This window comes from Grammomys surdaster, unplaced genomic scaffold (assembly GCF_004785775.1).
Source record: "Grammomys surdaster isolate TR1022 unplaced genomic scaffold, NIH_TR_1.0 126182, whole genome shotgun sequence".
Lineage (NCBI taxonomy): Eukaryota > Metazoa > Chordata > Mammalia > Rodentia > Muridae > Grammomys > Grammomys surdaster.
The window spans coordinates 1,714,330-1,735,181 of NW_021620988.1; the positions used below are offsets into that span (position 1 = coordinate 1,714,330).

General features: G+C 36.7%; 1 protein-coding gene across 2 annotated transcripts in view; it reads left to right on the plus strand.

The window, feature by feature from the left end:
* Anxa10 (annexin A10) overlaps positions 1–20,852 on the plus strand; it is a 70,048-nt gene that overhangs the window by 33,152 nt on the left and 16,044 nt on the right. The window contains exons 3-6 of one of the 2 annotated variants that reach the window (XM_028757771.1): positions 2,522–2,616; positions 15,870–15,983; positions 17,476–17,566; positions 19,192–19,271. In XM_028757771.1, the coding sequence (XP_028613604.1) occupies positions 2,522–2,616; positions 15,870–15,983; positions 17,476–17,566; positions 19,192–19,271 (380 nt within the window). Of the gene's footprint in view, positions 1–2,521; positions 2,617–15,869; positions 15,984–17,475; positions 17,587–19,191; positions 19,272–20,852 lie in introns of both variants that reach the window. The other variant, XM_028757772.1, reaches the window with a different exon arrangement.

A 20,852-nucleotide genomic window follows, 5' to 3' on the forward strand; every position in this document is an offset into this window, starting at 1 on the left:
TAAAACAATCATCCATCATGATCAAGTAGGCTTCATCCCAGAGATATAGGAATGGTTCAATATTCGGAAATCCATCAATGCACTCCACTATGTAAACAAACTCAAAGAAAAAAACTACATGATCATATCACTAGATGCTGAGAAAGCATTTGACAAAATTCAGCATCCCTTCATGGTAAAAGTCCTGGAAAGATCAGGAATTCAAGGCCCATACCTAAACATAGTAAAAGCAATATACAGCAAACCAGTAGCCAACATCAAACAAAATGGAGAGAAACTTGAAGCAATACCACTAAAATCGGTGACTAGACAAGGCTGCCCACTCTCTCCCTACCTATTCAATATAGTAAAGGGAATAGTTTTGAGCTGTGCATTGCCTAATGATACAGTTAGATTCTTAACTCACCACCATTAGTAGCTATTTGCATAAATGTATATTCTCAGAAGAGCTGTGTGGATATTTTAGCTAAAAGCTGTATACTTTCCAAATCTCCATGTGACCAGGAATAACTGAAAGCATTATTAGCCTATATCACTAAATCTTAACAAAAGGGTATGCATGTCAAAAGTGTTCTGTTTTGAAATATACTCAGCTAAATGTGGCCTCCTTCACTTTGTAGAAGACCTTTCTCAACATGACAATAATCATGAGATTTTGCAGATGTCCTTCAACAAACTAAAGATGTTTCTTTTGATTCCTACTTTGGTTAAAATTTTTGTCTTGAACAGTTGTTTGTTTTGTCAAGTACCATTTTTACATCTTTCCTTATTGTCATATAAATTTGATTGTTAAACTGTCTGTGGCTTAGGTTACATTGATTGCCTACTGTTAGACCTATGCCTAATTCTTCATACACATTTTTATATACAATTTTTGAGGGATTTGGGGGAAGGTGAGTCTTTTTCATGAAAGATCTTTGTTGTGAGCTTACCAGTGATGTCTGTCTCTGATTTGAACATTAAATTAGTATGGGTTGGCATCAAATGCCATTTCTGGTATGTGGAAGAAATTGTATACAATTGCTTTTAATCTTTTAAAATTTGCATTCATTATTGAAACATCTAATATTAATAATTTTATTCCAAGACACTATTAATTATTGATTCAATTTTTATAGCTATAGATCTATTCAGATTGTCAATTTCCTTATATAAATTTGATTAAATCATACCTTTGAAGAAATTAATTCATTTATCTAGACAATTAAAATTTGAAGCATAGAGTAATTTATAATATACCTTTATTATCTTTAATGAAGTCAACGGATAATGGGCTCTCTTTTTTATATCAGTATTTTGTTTCTGTATTTTAATTAACCCACTTTAATAAAATGTTTGAGATCCAGTGAAAATTATTATGCAATATCTCATAAAGAGTAAGTGAACAAAAAATGCTATAAAAACTAATAAACACAGAGTAAATCACAATGATAGTTTATGTGAAATCTCAACAGAGCAACAAAGACAGATGAGTACAGTAGCTCAATAAATGTTATGATTATAAGAAAAACAGTAGAAATCAAAAAAGCTTTTATTTATTATTTATAAATATGTTCACAGTCTTCTCACTCTTTCTAAATCTTTGTGCTTTTTTTAGATGGATGGATTAAATGAATGATAGGTAGATAGATAGGTAGGTGATAAAGATGATGATAGACGATAGATAGATAAATATATAGAGATAGATAGATAGATAGATAGATAGATAGATAGATAGATAGATAGAAGATAGATACTACATAGATGATGGTACATGATAGATAGATAGATAGATAGATAGATAGATAGATAGATAGATAGACAGATAGACAGATAGACTATAAAACTATTTCCAGTATAAAGCTGAGAAGAGCAAGGATATTTATGTCTCAGGAGAGAAGAAGACACTTAAACTTCTGTGTTTTCTAAGATAATAACCCTAAGAAAAAGGAGGTCATGAGGCTTTTCATAAAAATAAATCAGTTTATATTTTAGTCAAGCTGATGCAAAAGTTAAGGTTATCTTAGTCATTCTATCTGAATAGTCAGAAATAAAGCACAATAGAAAACAATTATGAAATATGACTTCTTATGAGTTGGAATGTGATATATAATGTCATGTTATGTCATGCCATGTGGTATTATGATATGGATAAGTGAAGGGTACACAGCACAAAAAGACAGTCTAGGTAATGGATGAAAGAGACCATGTTCCATCCACAGTTTGATAGGCCCACTTCACCCAACTAAAGAATGAAGACACATTGTGCTTTCATTATTTCCTTGTGTGTTTCTCCCCTTTCTCCTGTGAGTCCCACAAAAGAAGTCCTATTTCTATAACACAAGTTCATTATAAGCCACATCATTAAATATACCTTGGGAGCATGTAGGATTCATCAAGTGTTGCTATGTGATAGATATCCAATAGAATTTTGAAATGTAAAATACTAGTAGGTTTAACACCTGCCCCTTTGTTTTAGTCCATAAAGGATGTAGTCTTCCAAGATACTGAGTAAGATCTATTTTTTTTTGCTCCTTCCTAGAGTGCAACAAAGACATGCTGATTGACATCCTAACACAACGCAGCAATGTCCAGCGGCAGATGATAGCTGGGGCCTATAAAAGCATGTATGGCCGGGTAAGACTTCTTCACCTTAACCTGTTTCTAGGTCAAGTGCATGAGTGTCAGCACCCTTCCTAGAAAAATGAATCTATTATTTTCCTCAGTTGCACTGAGCACAAACACTTCTGAACTCTATGTTAGTTTAAAAAATTATGTCTTACTCTTACATGTTTCAAGGGATAAGAGGTATATCATGAAAAGTATGTGTATAAGAAGTATATTCACATTCACAATGGCTACCTGTGCTTTTCCAATTCATGCAGCATCTGACAAAAGAAAGATTGGCTAACCTTTAATTCCACTTGGTCCAATTAGGCTATAAGTGTTGGGCTGGGAACGCCTATATGGAGCTTTAGGGGAGGCATAGAGCAGACTAATGATCACTGGGGTCAAAAAATAACATCTTTTCCTCCAGTTCTCTGCAGGTCCTAACCTAGCTTTGTGCCAATATGAATTTTCTTCTACCTTTTCTTCTCCACAGCGTGCAGTGATGGAGACCATTAACAAAAGGAATGGCAGTTTAAAAATAGTTTAAGGCAATAAAACTATCCATGTTTTAAAGTAATCACATTCTAATTTCAAAGCAAGGACCATTAAGGAGTCTTTGCTTTTGTTATGCATTTAAACCACAGATTCAGAACAAAAACTCTTCGGGCCAAAAGGGCCTGGAACAGCAATTACTTCGTCAACTGAACATTATCGATGAAACACTCTCATAAAACTATCTCTACAGAGTTAGTCCATAGTAATTGACTCAGTCTCTAAAGCTCAGCCTTTGAACAACCATAACATATGTGACAAAAAAGTAGCCCTGTGTTTTAGAATCGTTAATGATCCAGAAAGCTCTACAAGCAGAGACATGAGTTGAATTTCCCAAAGGAGGAAACAGTTACACGTTTTGTCCACATAAAACTGTTAGCTCAGCTCACACTCACAGAGCTATCTTTCTTGCAAACGATATGTAAAAATGTCCAAAGTAGTACTGTTGTTGATCTATTATGATATAAATGTACACAGTATTATAAGCAGTGCTATTTCTCAGGAACATATTTTAATCCAAGTGTGTACATAGACCCTTCCTTTTCATATGGCTTCCTTTTCGGCCGAATAACTTCTGTGTATCAAGCTCTGCAGAAAGTATGCCAAAGCAGATTAAAATAAGCCATGGGTTCCTTAGACTCATGGGATTTAAAACTCATTAAAACATAACTTAGACTAGAGAGAACCCCTTTTCACTGAGATCTTAGGGTTGTTTATCCTGTGCTTTGGCTGAACAATTGGCATGTCATGACTAAATAACTAAATTGCTGAAGAAATAGGACAACACAGAGCCAGGCTTGCTCCTCACCTCAGAAATACCATTGTCATTCAGTCAGCTGTCAAGTCCTGCCAATTATCACTCCCTCACATTCTTCTCTTTTCCCATTACAGATTCTTAATTTAGATCACCATGGTTTTCAGGCCAGACTTATCCTAATTGGTTCCTACTCAATTGCTACCCAATCTCTAAACCCCTCTCCCTCCTACTTTCTTTGACTAGATCAGCCCACTTATAACCAGAATGATGCAAAACTCAAAAATTCTCTAACACTTTTTCTATTACTCCATCAAAAGTATCTATGTGTACATGGCACAAACTTTTTCTCAAAATATAAGAAGCCCTCCTTATTTCATTTTTGTTTTATATCCTCTGTGTGTGTCTCTGATTCTCTGTCTCTCTCTTCTTCCCCTTATCCATCCCTCCCTTTTTCCCCACTCCATCTGCCTCTCTTTTATCACTCTCGTGCTCTCTTGCACACCTTGACTGTATCTATCCCCTAGGAAACATCTGTTTGCCTCAGCACCCCTGCCTGCTCTCGCTCCTTTATCATACTATTTCATCATCTTCAGTAGACTCACTTCTTTCACATTGACTGTACCCATCAAACTTGCAGACATCAGATACCCACTCCTCAAATCCAGCAGAACCTATCACATGAATTTGTCTTGATCTGTTCCTCATTACCAGTGTGCTAACTTGGAATAACTTTTGTTTGGCCAAACCATAGTATAAATGCTTGCTTAATACCAAGACTGCTTGATTGATGTCTGTAGGATGACTATGACCACAGAGCTAAGTGAAATCCCTCTAATAAGATGCAGTCAGACTGTGAGTGCTCCTGAAAAGCTCTCTGCTCTGAATTAGTTGCTTCCCTTTTCAGTCTCAGAGTTCTTTCTACATAATACCATGACACTAGCTATTGGTTTGTGTTTAAGTCTTACCCAGTTCACTGTAACATCTAAAATAAAACACGGACTGGCGTATTTTGTGCCTTTCCTCTAGAACTCAGTCCAAGGTCTAATATGTAGGAAGTTCTTTATTTAGAATATAAGTTAGTCTAGTGTGTTGTGTTCTGCCCATCTGCTTTCTACCATCTTCTTTGAAAATAGAAAATAAATTAAAAGGGAGGATCCCCTCACCATCTGCTTTAGAGTTAATATATACTCATGGTTGCCCGAATTTCTCTTTTCCCTCATCCTCCTTACAGTGGTTGCAATCATGTAAATCTGTACAACCTTCAGGTAGGTCCATCTGACCTCTGCCACTGATAATATCCAGAACTGCTTCTTCTATTTGACATTTATTGCATACTGCTTTCTAAGTCGATAACACAGATTATCTTCTATGTTAATTGTTGATATTTTTATTTTCATTCACAAGAATAATCAAGAAAACAACAGGCTTTTTGCCTTAGGTGTTTGGAAAGCACAATCTGAGACACACTCCCTAAATGCCTTCTGACTGATAATTCATGTTAGCACCAGGCTTTTGGAGTTCAACAGCATCGAGTTCCTTAATATAACAGAAAACAAATCCTCAAACTAACTAAAAAGGTGTTTACTGTGCAGCTTCTTGGCATAGCAGTCAATCTAAATAATGAAATTACCCACGCGACTTTCCAGCCACAGTAAGTGATAGCTGTTGACAATGCAACTTCCCTAAGGGCTGGGGAGAAGGTTGTTCATCCACAACGAGCTTCCCAACAAGACTATGGTTCCTCGAGGAGTTCAAGTGAAGCAATAAAGCAATTTGGGTTCCCAGTTTTCAGCTGTAACGGGTTAACTCTGAAATATGTTGATTTCTATCAGTCATATCTAATCACAACGTTGGTTGTATAATTTTGTGCAAGGCCAGAACAAAATCATCTGACTAAATGGCACCTTCCACAGCATCTCCTAACTGCCCTTTGTTCTCAACTAAGAAAGCACAAGAGTTGTCACAGGCAGTGAATACCCCATGTTCTTCAATGTCAACTGCTCCAGAAAGTTTAATGCTTTTGACAATGTAACTCACTCAAAGTATACATTGATTCTAATAACTCCCTCTCCTGTTCTCTGGTGTGTGTGGGGGGGAGGGTCCATAACACTTATCATCTTAATATATCCATCTATTCTTATTCATGGTGTGTCACCTCCCTCTAATACTCAAGCTCCAGGAAGAAAGAAATATTTGTTTCATTCACCAATGTGTCCAGAATACCCACCACAATTGAACTGAATGACACTATTGACGGAACCCAGGTCCCCAAAATGTCTATATCAGAACCCTATCTCCCAGTGTAATGACAACTCAAAACAGAATTCTAAGGAGATAATTCAGAGAAAAAAACCAGAAAACATAAAAAGGATAGATCCCTCTTCTAGTAGGACTTCTTTTATAAGTAAAAGAAGAGTCACCAAGGGTGTGTGCATGATGAATAGGATGTAACCATGGACACATGAGGGAAATAGATCTCAGTAGAGATCAAGGTTGTACACCAAGACCTTTGACTTTCCACTCTTTTGCATCCTGAAACAGAAACTCTGATATTTAAGCCCATGGCATCCTGTTATGGCAGCCCAATCTGTCTATTTCCACTGGTACTCCATAAATAGATGTGAATTACAAAATTTTCATTCTACAAATTTATTGTTTTTCTCAACTACACTTTCCCCTTCTATCCCAGAGCTTCATTGTTAAAAATATCAATGCCTGAAGCATAATATAGCTAAAACGTAGACTTCTAGAAATTATCTGATCTACTTTATAGGTATATTCCTCCTTTTTACAGAAGAATACTTTCTCCTTCACACCTCAATTCTAGTTTGAATGGGAATAATAGACATAGCTTTAGTTCAAAGACTGAAAATAATTATATGGTTTGTCACTGATAAATATTTTATAAATATTAAATAGGTATTAATGTAAATTAAACTTCCTGATAAAACTGAGGTCTTAACAGATAAGAAAAATAATTTCTCATTTCAAAAAACAAAAAAAGAAATACAAAAGAATCAAAGTTTCAGGACTTCAGAAAATCACCTCTTTAGTTTTCTTATTGAAATTGTTTCTCCTTGGAATAATATTTACAGTAGAAAAGACAGGAAGGAAGAATGAGAGGCGAGGGAAAGAAGGAAAAGTAAAATGAGAATACAGTTATCTCTGCATTAAAAGTAGCCTCACTGGGCTTCAAGTTGCTCTCTAAGGAATGTCTGTGAATTTGCATCTGTACCCACAATGCATAATTCCTGTTCCCCTTAGGTGACCAGCAACACTGGATGATATGAAGTTTCATCAGTTCAACCTGTCTATCATGTGGGCACAACTGAAATCTCACACATCAGTTTTAACCTTCTATCACATGACTGTAACTGAAATCTCACCTAGTTTTAGTTTCCCTTCTTTTCCATGGGAAGTGTAATGGCGGATAGCTTTCTGTGTCCCTTTTATAGACAAGATGCTGCTTCTTGGCAACTAGCAGTCTGCATCCTCTATGCTTTTTTTTCAGCATTTTGTCCTTTTATATTGATATGCAGGTATTTATACTTTTATACTACTCCTTTATTGATGTTATACTAATTGAAAATATTTCTATAGTTATATTTTATATCACATGATTATTATTTTAATGATTATAACTATATAAAATATATAATATAGATAGATAAAATATATCATTATATAGATAAACATTAAGAACTATGAAAAGTATAGGATTTTAACTTTTTTACAAGACAGCAAGTTGATCTACCAAAATAACACAGATGCTGGTACAGTAGGCCCTTGAGTCAAAAACAAAAGACATTTCAGTACTCTCATTAGGAATGGTCAAACACGTTTCAGTTGTTGTCAGTAGTTCTCTGAACTGCAATTCCCAGTGACCAACACAAAGAGTATCATCACATATGGAAGGTTGCATTGTAGCCAAAAAAGCAGGAGAATACAAAACAAAAATTTTTTAAATGGACAAAATACATGCCTACCTTTGCTCTTTAGGGAGACCTTATATCTGTCATCTTCATGGAGTTATCAAAGCATCCTTAGAGAAGTAAGACAGAAGGAAAAGCACTCAGTGCCTCACTATGAATAATATTTCTAAATATGGGGCCCAGAGAAAACTGCTACCTGCTTGTATTAACCCCAATATCTATACAACGTTGACAACTGACAAATGTTATGATTGTGCCAAGTGTAATTCATTCGTACTGCTGTGACCAACAACATCTGACAGATCATCAATTTCTCTTAATCTTCGCTAAAGCTCCTATAAACAGGAGTCTGCACAACACACACAAAAAAAAAGTAAACTGGCATATTATTCCTAATAGTGCTTTCACTGAGTCCTAGGTTTTCAAACATTACAATATCATTGGGGACTAATCCAAAAAGATTCAAGTGATCTTCTTTTCAAATCCAACATCTTCTATTTGTCTTGAAATTTTAATCTGGGTCATTCAGTAAAATATCTTATCTGTGAGATTGATTTCACCTTGGCAGTAAGGAAAATGTCTAATGTGGCTCTATTGCCTGTAATAACCTTAGCTGCTGCCACTGTGAATGCTTGTCAAGGTCAAGATAGTTTAATTACAAAATCCAACCCAGCCCAAGGTACAAGGCTATTGTTCTTCCTCTACCAAAAGAAAACCATCAACTTCCATTTCAGTAGCTCCAAATTCATCTTCAGTTATATTATCTCCACCATCTAACTGGGACTGTTTGCAATTCTTAAGTGTGGGACAGACAAAGTCATTTTTATATGATTCCTGAAAGTCAATACATCCTACAAAGAAACAATATAATCAATGAGGAGGAAATATAAATAGTCCAGGACTTCAAGAACCCTAAGAGAGTATCAGAAGGTAAAACAGAATCACAGGAGAATCTCTATACCCATTTTTGACTAGGCTACCAAGGAGAATAAGAGTGTGACCAAACATTGTGCCCAGAGGTCAGACAGAAGAAAGAAACATCGGACTCAGGAATGGTGCTGTAAGAATATCGAATGTTCGACAAGTCCTCATAATCTTGTTCCCCCTCATTATGAGCATTGTCGAGGAAAAGGCTGAGTGGATATGACATTTTTCTCTTGGGCTACCATATTTGGGGACCAAGTGTTCTACTGCACTGAGCACAACTATAGAAAGAAATGGAATAAGAGTGCGCGCTCTTCCTCGGTTGATGAGCTAAGAGTACATAACTGGTGAAGCACACTGTAGGTGTGTGAGATGCCTGGATCCTACTCTATATTTGAGAAGCTTTTATAAAAATTACAAATGAAGTCCATAAATCCTAAAACACAGCACAGTCTAGTGTCAAGGACTAAGGTTACATGTGACTGGAAACAACCGATTAACCAGAAATAGCAGCACTGTGACTTGAAAATGTTCAACTGTGGGTAGCTCCAAAAAAAAAGAATCTAGTCTGCCAGGGGTGCAGGGCAATGCTCTGTGAGATAATTTCCTTTCTGTGGAAAAAAAAAAAAAACCAAGTCAAATGAAACAGAAGTTGAAAGATTGGCAAGCACTTGCAACCTTGGCATGTAAGACATTGAGGAGTTCACTGCACAACTTTTTTATGATGAGGTGTGTTTTATGATGTCCACTTTGGTGACAGACCACAGGGGCAACGGTGTAATGTAGAGACTGCAGTCTAAATTACTAGCGAAACTCCAGATTTTTAAAAATTTGATCATTTTATTTATTTACATTTCAAATGTTATCCCCTCCACAGTTTCCCCTCCACAAACCCCCATTCCCTCCCATCCACCCTGCTTCTATAAGGGTTCTCCCCCATCCACCCTGCTTCTATAAGGGTTCTCCCCCATCCACCCTGCTTCTATAAGGGTTCTCCCCCACCCACCCAGTCACTCCCACCTCAGTGCCCTAGCATTCTCCTATGCTGAGTCACAGAGCCTCCATAGAACAAGGGGCTCACCTCCCATTGATACCAGATAAGGCCATCCTCTGCTACATATGAAGCTGGAGCCATGGGTCCCTCCATGTGTACTCTTTGGTTGATGATTTAGTCCCTGGAAGCTTTGAGGGGTCTGGTTGATTGATATTATTGTTCTTCCTATGGAGTTACAAACCCCTTCAGCTCCTTCAGTCCTTCCCTTAACTCCTCCTTTGGGGTCCCCACACTAAGTCCCATGGTTCACTGAGAGTATCTGCATCTGTATTTGTCAGGCTCTGGCAGAGCCTCTCGGGGAACAGCTGTATTAGGCTCCTGTCAGAAAGTGCTTCTTACCATCAGCAACAGTGTCTGGGTTTGGTGTCTACAGATGGAATGGATCCCTAGGAGAGGCAGTCTCTAGATGGCCTTTCCTTCAGTCTCTGCTCCACTTTTTGTCCCTGCATTTCCTTTTGACAGGAGCAATACTGGATTAATATTTTTTAAATGGGTGGGTGGCCCCATCCCTCAATCAGGGGCCACGCCTAGCTACTGGAAATGGTCTCTAAAGTTTCTTTCTTCCCTTTGTTTGGTACTTTAGCTATTGTCATCCCTGTTGGTCCTGGGAATCTCTTGGGCCCCTGGCACCTGGGACTTTCTACTGGCTATTTCCAGTTCCCCATCCTCCACTGTTTCACACCTCCCTTCAAATTCCTGACCTTCTGTACTTTCCCCTTGTCTCCTCCCACACCTGACTCTGCTCCCTTTTTCCCTCCCCCTCCTCTCTCCCTCCCAGATCCTTCCCTCCCTCTACCTCCTGTGATTATTTTCTTTCCTTCTGAGTAATACTGAAGGAAATCTACTTTTTGGTCTTCATTCTTGGGTTTCATTATGGTCTGTGAGTTGTATCATGGGTATTCTGAGCATTTAGGTTAGCATCCACTAATCAGTGAGTGCATACCTTGTGTGTTCTTTTGTGAATGGGTTACCTCACTTAGAATAATATTTTCTAGTTCCATCCATTTGCCTAAGAATTTCATGTTTATCAGGGAGAATATGCCTCCCTATGGCTGCAAGAATGCCATCAAAGGTATTAGCAGAAGTCATAATATTTTCAACAGTTACAGACCCAATGAATTACACAATTTATACTTTTCAAGTATTAATTTAAAGCTTTCAGCCCAAAAGCCCAAACTTGAATAACAAAGATTAAATCATCAACAGTGGTAATCCACTTACCAGAGCTATGAGAACAGCCTTGGTTATGCCCCTGTATAATTATGGTCCAGTTCTACATGACTTAACTACCTGTGTCAACTGACCCAAAGAGTATTTTCCTATCTGCATACACTGCCCAACATTTCACATTAATACCCAAACCAAATAGTTTTCAGAACAAGTCTAGCTAGGTCCTACGTCCATTACTTCCTAATAGAGATAGAATGGGCTCTGAGTGTTAACACAAGAGCCTCCAAGGAAAAATCCAAGATCCAAACTGTACCAACTTCAATATGCTGTGTTTCTCTAGAAGATCAAACTATTATCATTCCCATCAGACAAAGAGAAACAACTCATGTCTGCATCAGAAACTGAAGCACTAAACAAAATGTGTGTGGAGCACAGCTATTTAGAAGAATATTTTCTTACTGTAAAAAACAGAATACAACTTGCACAGATGTCTTTATAATGAAGCACAATTGTGTGTTTATACAGGGACCTCACAGTAAGTAGAGTTAAGACAGATTTACACTTTCACTCTATGTGTTCTCCTTTTGAGTATTTCAATAACAGATCTTGTTCTTATGATTAATTAGGAAGAGGCATACAAGTTAAAAGCATATGAAAGTGTTCCCCTGAGTATATTCAAACAAGTAGAACATCATAGTCCACTTTTGACCCCCATTTCATCCATAAGAAGATGTGAACAAGAAGTCATGGATGAGAAACTGTTGTTTCATTTTTAATTTAATCAGAGTGGTCAGATGGTTTCGGCAGTGGCACCGAATATCTCAATTTGAAAGGCAAGTACTCATTAGCTTAATGGAAGGCCAAGCTGTGATTCCGGCAGAGCCTGCTTCAGGGCAAGGCTTCAGAAAATAGGAAATCAGAGGCGATGAGGCTAGGGAAAGTCACACTCCAGAGGTTGCATCTGAGAAGTTATTTATATAACTCCAAGTGAGAATATAAGGGTCTAATTAGGAAGCCAACTTGAATGTTCCTCTTTGAACTTTCAAAGTATACTTATTTAAGCATACAATTCAATATTTATCTTCCCGGCTGAAGGCACAGTCTCCTTCCTGGTGCCCTGATAATAGCATGCTGTTCTCCCCTCTATAGACCGCAGCCTGCTGTTCACTGTGCCTTGGCTATTTTCCCTGATTTCTGTACCCTCCACTCAAGGGAAGCTGCTGGGAACAGAGATTGCTTTCCTTGTTTATTTTCACACCAGCCAAGAATGACTACAAACAAATAATTGTTAAACTACATGTTGTCCTATCCATTCATTTGCTTGCTTTGTTATTATTGTACAAGTACTTAGTAGTTACCAGGCACAGTTCCACGGGCTGATGAAAAAGCTGGGAATAAAGCAGGTCAATTCTCTGCCATGGCGGAGCCGATTCCTGCCTTGGTGAGAAGGAATATTATTTGGTAAAAATATATCAGTTTGAAGTGGGTGCGGTGGAATTAAAGACAATGTCAGGTGAGAAAGGCAGTAAGTGCAGGGGAACTGCATGAATGAGTGGCTCAGTACATTTTCTCTGAGAAGTCTGAAGGATGAGGAAACAATGGAGAAGAACATGAAAAGCAGAGTGAAGGTCAAAGTCAAGCATCAGAGCAGAAGCAGGAAGACCACTATAGCTAGAGTAGACCAATCAGGAGCTAGGACAAAAATGTGTGCCAAGAAATAATCAGAATGTACTATGAATCTTTTCAACACTGGTAAGAATTTACACTCATATTTACATGCAAGGACGTATTCAGTGCCTGCTTTCTTCTGAGATAAATCATGAAGAAGAATGACAATGTTTTCCTTTTGAATAGGGGAACATTTAAAGCAGATGAATAGTTATTCTGATTTGCCTTTTTTTTTCAGGATCTTGTCATCAATATTTTAGAGGGAACGCGGGGTATAAGCACAGAAGAGCTCATTAGATGACTACTCTGTTATTGGAGAGGAGAGAAGATGATGGCTTGGCCAAGGACTGTAGAAGGGGAAGCAGCAAGAGTTGGCCAGAGTTGGCCAGTACTGTTCTCCAGTTCTAGGACTGAAAGCACATGCTGCTTACCAAGGACAGGGGCTGAGCAAGGCATTAGATGCATTCATTGCAAGCACATCAAAGACTGACTACATTTGCTCAAATCAGGACCCTGAGAGTCACTAAGCATTGGGAACTTCTGGTCTCCCATGTGTTCTTATAGAATCACCATAGGTGCAGCCCACAGAACATGGCTGTGTTTCTAAGTTAGAGACAATAGTATGTACTGACATCAGGCATGGTGAAAATAGAAGAAATGAAAGATAACAGACAGTGCTCTGAGCTGTGGGGATAGTAAGAGACACATACTGTGAAGACAGGAAGATGGAAGCCATACTATATTGTCATTGTTTATAACTAAAGACTACTGATGCACAAGCATTTTTTTAATATTTTGGAGGGAGTAGCATTTTTGGAGTACATTTTGGAGTGTTAAAAAGCATTTTTAACAATTCCCTTACAATACTTGTACTAGTCCAGTGAAGAAGTAAAATTTGCAAAGAAATTTAGTTCTTTCAGTCCCATGCCAGTAATATTCACAAGATCAAAACTATAATATACTAGCAGTAAAGGGTGTCTAAAAACATGGCTTCTTTCACTAAACTGTTAACTGAATTTTTAAAAGCAAACTTACTATAGCACTGTCTCTTTTTCTCTGTCTTCACATACACACACAGATATAGCAATGCTCAGACAGTTAATACAAAGGTGTAACACTTGAACTGGCTCCTGAGCTGCCAGAGAGAAAGAGAAGAAAGAGAGAGAGAGAGAGAGAGAGAGAGAGAGAGAGAGAGAGAGAGAGAGAGAAAGAGAAGAACAAAATGAAGATACATATTGCCATCTAGTGGCAACTCTAACCTCAGTTTGTAGTAGAATACATATTCAATATTTGTCTAGAATTGGCACAATGTGTAAAGAAGTGAAGAGGCTGTTCTATACATATAAGAGCAGCAATCAAACAGATATGCTAAAAGATTAAATCAAAAACTTGGAATGATCAAATAATCTTCAACTTAAATAGTACATTCATTCTTGGCACATAATAAAAACCATTTCTCTTTCCACGCTCACTTATTCATGGATTTGTTCATTCTCTAAGTTTTATGGATCCACTTACATATTATATATATTATATCTACACGTTCTACAACACTGTCATATCGTTAAATGCTGACTTTAGGAAGTTTTTTGAGACAATCTGTATATTAATAGACACTGGAAAGATATACACATATCAAGTTTTATCATATACTTTGATTATATACATAGACTGGACAGATCTACACATATAAAGTTTTATCATATACCTTGATTGTTATAATAAATTCAATATTATTGAAATATCAAATAAGGGATTAATTTAGGATTAGAGAAAGCCTGGCAGCTCAGGAGCCAGTTCAAGTGTTACACCTTTGTATTAACTGTCCGAGCATTGCTATATCTTCCTAATGGCATATTGTCGTAATGGAAATTGAATACATCTGTATATGTTAACATTTCAATCCAGTGTATCACATCCATGTGGACATAAACTCCTCATTCTCAAAAAATACGCTGTATTCACTTTCTAGGCTTTCTAGGCATTACAAAACAGGTTGGATAGGCATGAGTCGCACCTGTAATTACAGTATTCAGGAGGCTGAGGCAGGAGGATAGTGAACTCAAGGCCAACTTAGGCAATACAGTAAGACTGTCATTTAAAAACTGTAAAGAGGTCGTATCCAAGCCCTATCTCTCATTTCTCACCTATTCCGTGCTCTATTTACAGCTGCTTACAGAATTGATGTAGTGAGTCAAAATTTTTTCACATCCTCAGAGTGCATCCTGGGAGATAGGAGCAGTAAATCGTGGTTACTTAAATTCTCACACACTTCTGTCTGCTTTGCCCAGATCCCAGTTCCTCTGTGTGTGTTAAAACAAGTTGGAACAAACAATGTCTGAATCTCCATGAACATTGAGATTTTAAACCCACTTGATGTTGATTTGAAGTTAGTTTGCCATTTTATATGGACATTCTATTTTCCCCAGCCAGTGTCTTCCAGGTCCTTCAAGTTTATCATTTTTTTTAATATCTCTGCCTTGCAAATAAAGTATGACAAGATTGAATTTATTCTAATAAAGTTTATTGTGATTTAGTAACAGTGTAAAATACTAAATGCTATTGTACATCTTTAAGTAGAACTAGATATACTTTATATATTTTAGCAAAACACAAAAATAGAAAGTACAAACTAAAGTACTAGCTTAATTTGTGTATACCTGTAATTCTAAGAACTAAAATTTAGCATGTATGTTTTCTCTATTTAAGTAACATTCAATATTTTATATAATGTTATTATTTGAAAAATGTGTAAGAATAATCAGTTTATGTAAGTTTTAGCCCACAGAGTAACCAAGTACACCCTCCTAAAAGATACTTTGTATGAGGAAATAAGGTAACACATATAATTTATTTAAGAATAAATATAAATTATATTCAGTAAAACAAAAGACTGCAAGCTCAAATGTTTGCAGGTTCAATATTTATTTTCATAAGGACACCAAACGAAGCATAAGGGTTGAGTATTATAAATAGAAATAACTCCTTTACTGCTGTGACTAAAATTTCCACACTTGGTCATTCGCAAAAGTAATTAGAAAATCAGTGATTTCAAACCCTCAAATCCATTGTCTAGTGTAACCCAAAGACATGTGCGTGAATCAAACCAGACCTATTGTTTGGTGATACAAAAAGGACGTTTTCATAAATGATTTCTTACAGTCGTATTTCTCTTATAAATTTGGTGCATGTTTTAATTTTTATATTTACTTCTTCCTCCTAGGACCTGATTGTAGATCTGAAGGAGCAACTTTCATCTCACTTCAAAGAAGTGATGGTGGGCCTGATGTATCCTCCACCATCTTACGATGCTCATGAGCTCTGGCATGCCATGAAGGTGAATGGCCCAGTAATGTACCTGCATCTGATACAGACTGATTCAAAAATGCACCTATAACAGAGACAGGCTCAGGTTTCAACAAAGGACAGACTTCCCTGTAATGGTCCTGAAGTTTGTATGATCAGGGAGATAAAAGAGAGTATCTAACCCATCATAAAACTATGGAAATACTTTGGTAAAGGCGGCTTCCTGGGAAAGGAGAGTGTCTGAGTCAAAGAGCCAGGCCAGCCTATTCTTCAGTTATAGAGACTCAGACATACTCTGCCATCTTCAGGCTCAGGTCCAACAGGAATGAATAAAGTAGATTCTGGTGCTGTTCAGATTTGTCTGTCTTCCATATATGGTCCCATGTTGAGGAAGATGTGTTTAAATTCACATCTTTTAAACTTATTTGTTAACATTTGGCTCAGAATTGAAATAAAATACTGTATCAGAGTCAAAATATCAATGACACTGTTATTTTTATGACCATAAGTTAAATACATATGGAGAGTACTTGCTCTGATGCACCAAAATTATTTCTCTAAAAAATTAAGATCTTACCAAAAAGTCATTTTATGAAATAAATTATAGATTTTAATGATGGAGATGTGGGGAAAAGAGGGCCTTTGACTTCTTTTAACTGCTGGCATTAAACACCTTTAAGATCATTTCAATACTTCCATAAAGTGCTTGCCAAAGACCAGATCACGCTAGTGTGTGACAGAGATGAGGCAAGAGACAAAAATGTTAAAGATACATGGATTTTGGCCATAATATATACCAATTAGAACAGTGATTTAATAAAATTCATAGGAATTCCAACTAATAATTTTTTTTCAAATTTTACATTCCAATCACCATTTCTTACAAAACCATGTAGAAGAAAATCGTAAGAATGAGGTCTCATGTTACAGTTTAGATGGAAACAACAAGCTTTCTCAGCACTTCACAGGATGATGAAGTGTTCCCCTGAAGACTTGTTGGAAAAGATATGTTGCCTTTAAGATCATAATAACAGATTAATGATATCATTGTGTTCTATGATACATAATGATACAACAAAACACAGTCAGTTCAAATGTTGAGGCCATCTGAGAACAGTTCCACAGCCAGGGAGAGACAAGCATGGGTCACCAAAATTGACTTGATAAATTATGGGACCTATGTTCTAATTTCAAACTGCTTAAGAGCTGATATTCCAGCAACACACAGAGTTTCAAATTCCACTTCAAATGAAAGTGGAAACATTTAGTGTGTTTTCCCATGTTGATGCCCATAGTGCTGTTCTAAGTAAAGGGACCAAGTTCCTGCAGATAGCATCAACCTTCAAGGGACATAAAACAGTGAACACTTGATAGAAACCTGAGAGTGGGCTTTTATACAGAAAGCCTTTCCTTTCCCATGTACCTACTCTAAAAACACCAGGAATGTTTTGTTCATTTATTGTATATAAAATAGACCTATTGTTCCAAATAAAAGTATCTTCATATTTCTCTCTGACTTTTAGGGAGCAGGAACTGATGAGAATTGCCTCATTGAAATATTAGCTTCGAGAACAAATGCAGAGATTTTCCAGATGCGAGAAGCCTACTGTTTACGTAAGGAAATACGTAAATATGTATACATTGTGTATATGTACAACCACACTTCCAAATGACACATAAAAGTATTCCACTTCATGTATTTATTTTAAATTCTTTCAAGGCACTGTTCTGGCTTATTTCTCTGTTGCTAGGGCAAAACGCTGACCAACAGCAAGAGGGAAGGGGCAGTTTATTTGAACTACACATCACTGTTCATCACTGATGGGAGTCAGACCAGGAACTCAAATGCAAACCTGAAGCAGGAGCTAAAGCAGAGATAATAGTGAAACACTTCTTACTGGCTTGCTTTCCCTGCTTTGTTCAGTTACCTTTCTTGTCAAGCCAAGGCCAAACTGCCCAGGGACGACCCCAGCCACAATAGGCATCACCCTCCTACCTCAATTAGCGAACAAGAAAATTCTCCTACAGAGAGTCCACACACCAGTCTAAAGGAATCAATGATTTATATGATGTTCTCTCTCCCTAGATGTGTCAAGATGACAACCAAGATTATAGGCACCCTTACATTTAAACTATGACTCATTGAGGCAAAGTAAAGACTTTTGGTAGCTCTAAAGTCAGTAGAAGGAAGGATGGAGAGGCTGATCAACTGCTTCACTGTCACAAATAAGTTCTTATAGTCTGCTTCACAGTACAGTGAAGAGAAATAATAACAATGTATTTTATACATCAATGTAGCCAACAGAGAGGAGTGGCTATATCAAATAGGAATGATAAGTGGCGGATAGCATCGCACAATGTATGCATAGATTGAAACGTTATATCTTACCATATAAATATATACAGTTATAGTCAATCAGAAGACTAAGATATGAAAGACAACAAAATGAAGCAAAATGACTCACTCAAAACCAATTGGTTCAATAAATAAAACTGATGATTATGACCCCGAAAAGGAAATAATTCCCCAGCAAATCAAGCAAATTTTGCTCAAGTGTGATAACAAATATCTATGAGACAGATGCTTTCATATGACAGGAAGAGCCCAGCATCTTGATTCAGGGGAGTGTTGTCCTTTACCCAAGAGACACCTTGAGTATCAACAAAATACAACAAATGGTGACCATTGCTCACAAATACATCTTTTTACTTTACATAAATGTTACTGTTCCAACAAGTTACCTCAAAATCAAACTTTTTCACTTTTTTAAATAGAACTATGATTATTTTCATATCAAAAAATTTATAATGCATTAATTTCCATCCCACTGTGTTTTGGAAGCATTGAGTGGTCTCACAGTCACTCCTTATGCTTCTGAACAAAAGTGAAAGGTTTTCTAAGTGGAATAAAACATTTTCACTTGGAACATTGCAATGAGACAGACAGAGCACTTGAGAACATGGTTAGCCTAGTCGATGGTCTACAGGATGAAATTAATAACCTATGAAGTGATTTCTAATGTTCTTTTACAATGTTGACTCAAAAACAATATGTTTAGTAAACCAGACCTAGGTTGATATTATTAACATGCAGGTATCTTTAACATAGTTTATGATTAAAAAAAAAAGCCAGCTGATGGGTGGCTTCCTCATACTTAACATTCAATAGCATGTAAAAGTCCATTGATATGAGGTTCTGTAATAAGTCATGTTTTTAACATGGATATTTTATTGTCCAGAATACAGCAATAACCTTCAAGAGGACATTTATTCAGACACCTCAGGACACTTCAGAGATACTCTCATGAACTTGGTCCAGGTATGACATTGCAAAATCATACCATTTTACACTCTTTGTAAAATAGAGACATTTCATTCTTACTAAATAGAACAGAAAGTCCAGGTTTATTATAGTTGTTTACATTCTATGTAATAACTTTTAACATCAGCCAAGTTTGAGTCACTTAATTTAAAACTTGTATGAATACATACTACCTCTGTACCCCTGTATGTGTATGTGCATGGATGTTGTGTCTGCATGTATATCTGTGCACCACATGCATGTCTGGTGCCAACAGGTGCCAGAAGAAGGCATGATGTTACCTGAAACTTGAGTTACAGATAGTTGCTGGGAACTGAACCAAGGTCTTTGGGAAGAACAGCCCATGTTCTTAACCACTGAGCCATCTCTCCTAGCCTATATTGGACTTTTTAAACTATTAGATGAGTTGGAGACATACAAAGTTTCCTAGGCAGCTACTCTGTGCTTAGTGTTGTGTGGTGAGTTAATTTCTCATATAATGCAACAAAGTCATATAGTAAAAATATTCTTATAAGTGATTTACAAATAAAGAAGCAAATAATCAAAAAGACCTGGTCAAGGATGTGCATGTCCAGCAGCACAAAAGAAAAAATAATGTGTGTCTGTGTGTGTGTGCGTGTGCGTGTGCATGTAAAATGACTGTCCAAAGAGCCAGTACATTGAACTGCAGAATTGAATTAGATCCTATTGTATTTCACTGCCAGCAAAAGATTTCAAGGCTCCCTGTACAAGTTCCACTATACTGTATATTACCAAAGAAGAACCTTACTTCTAATTAAAGTTATAGTTTGTCATTTATCTTCTTTTTCTGTAATTACTAGATGGTATGTAATTATTTCTATCCAATTAACATTTCTAAAAAACATTCCACATATTGGCATTGTAATAACAGTAATATTTTAAAGTATAATTACCTTTTAGTTTATATATGCTTTCGAATGTTCCTGTCATCCTATTGAGTGATTCAAGTGGAATCAGTGATCTGAATTTAAATAATAAAAGTATAAAACCTTTTCAGGTTCAGAAGACATCTTAAAGGCCATGGGATTTACTTTAATTTTATAAAGTGTGTACTACAGTATGTATGTTTTGGTATGTATAGTATATGAGTTCTGGGGTGTGTGTGTGTGTGTGTGTGTGTGTGTGTATTTCACAGCATATGCCTAAAGTAAAATATTCATTTCTAAATCTATAAAACTTTCCTTTACTCATCAAAAACATAGCCTTGTAATTAGGAAAACAAATTTATTAAAGTCATAGAAACAAAATAATGCACTAGAAATCATAGAATTGCATGCATGGTACTGTGGAGTGAAGAAGAGAATTACTCCCTTTGAAGACAGAAGCATAAAGAAGTGTCCTTTACAGTAAAGGACACAAAAAGATACAAAAAAAGAAGAGGGGTCCAAGGATAGACACACGATCTGTTTTGAGATTAATATAATTAACTCATTTCTTTCTCTGTCTTCCCTCCAAAGCCTCTAATGTACCCTCCATGTTTATTTTCAAATTCATGGCCTCCTTTTCATTAAATCTCTCTCTCTCTCTCTCTCTCTCTCTCTCTCTATATATATATAT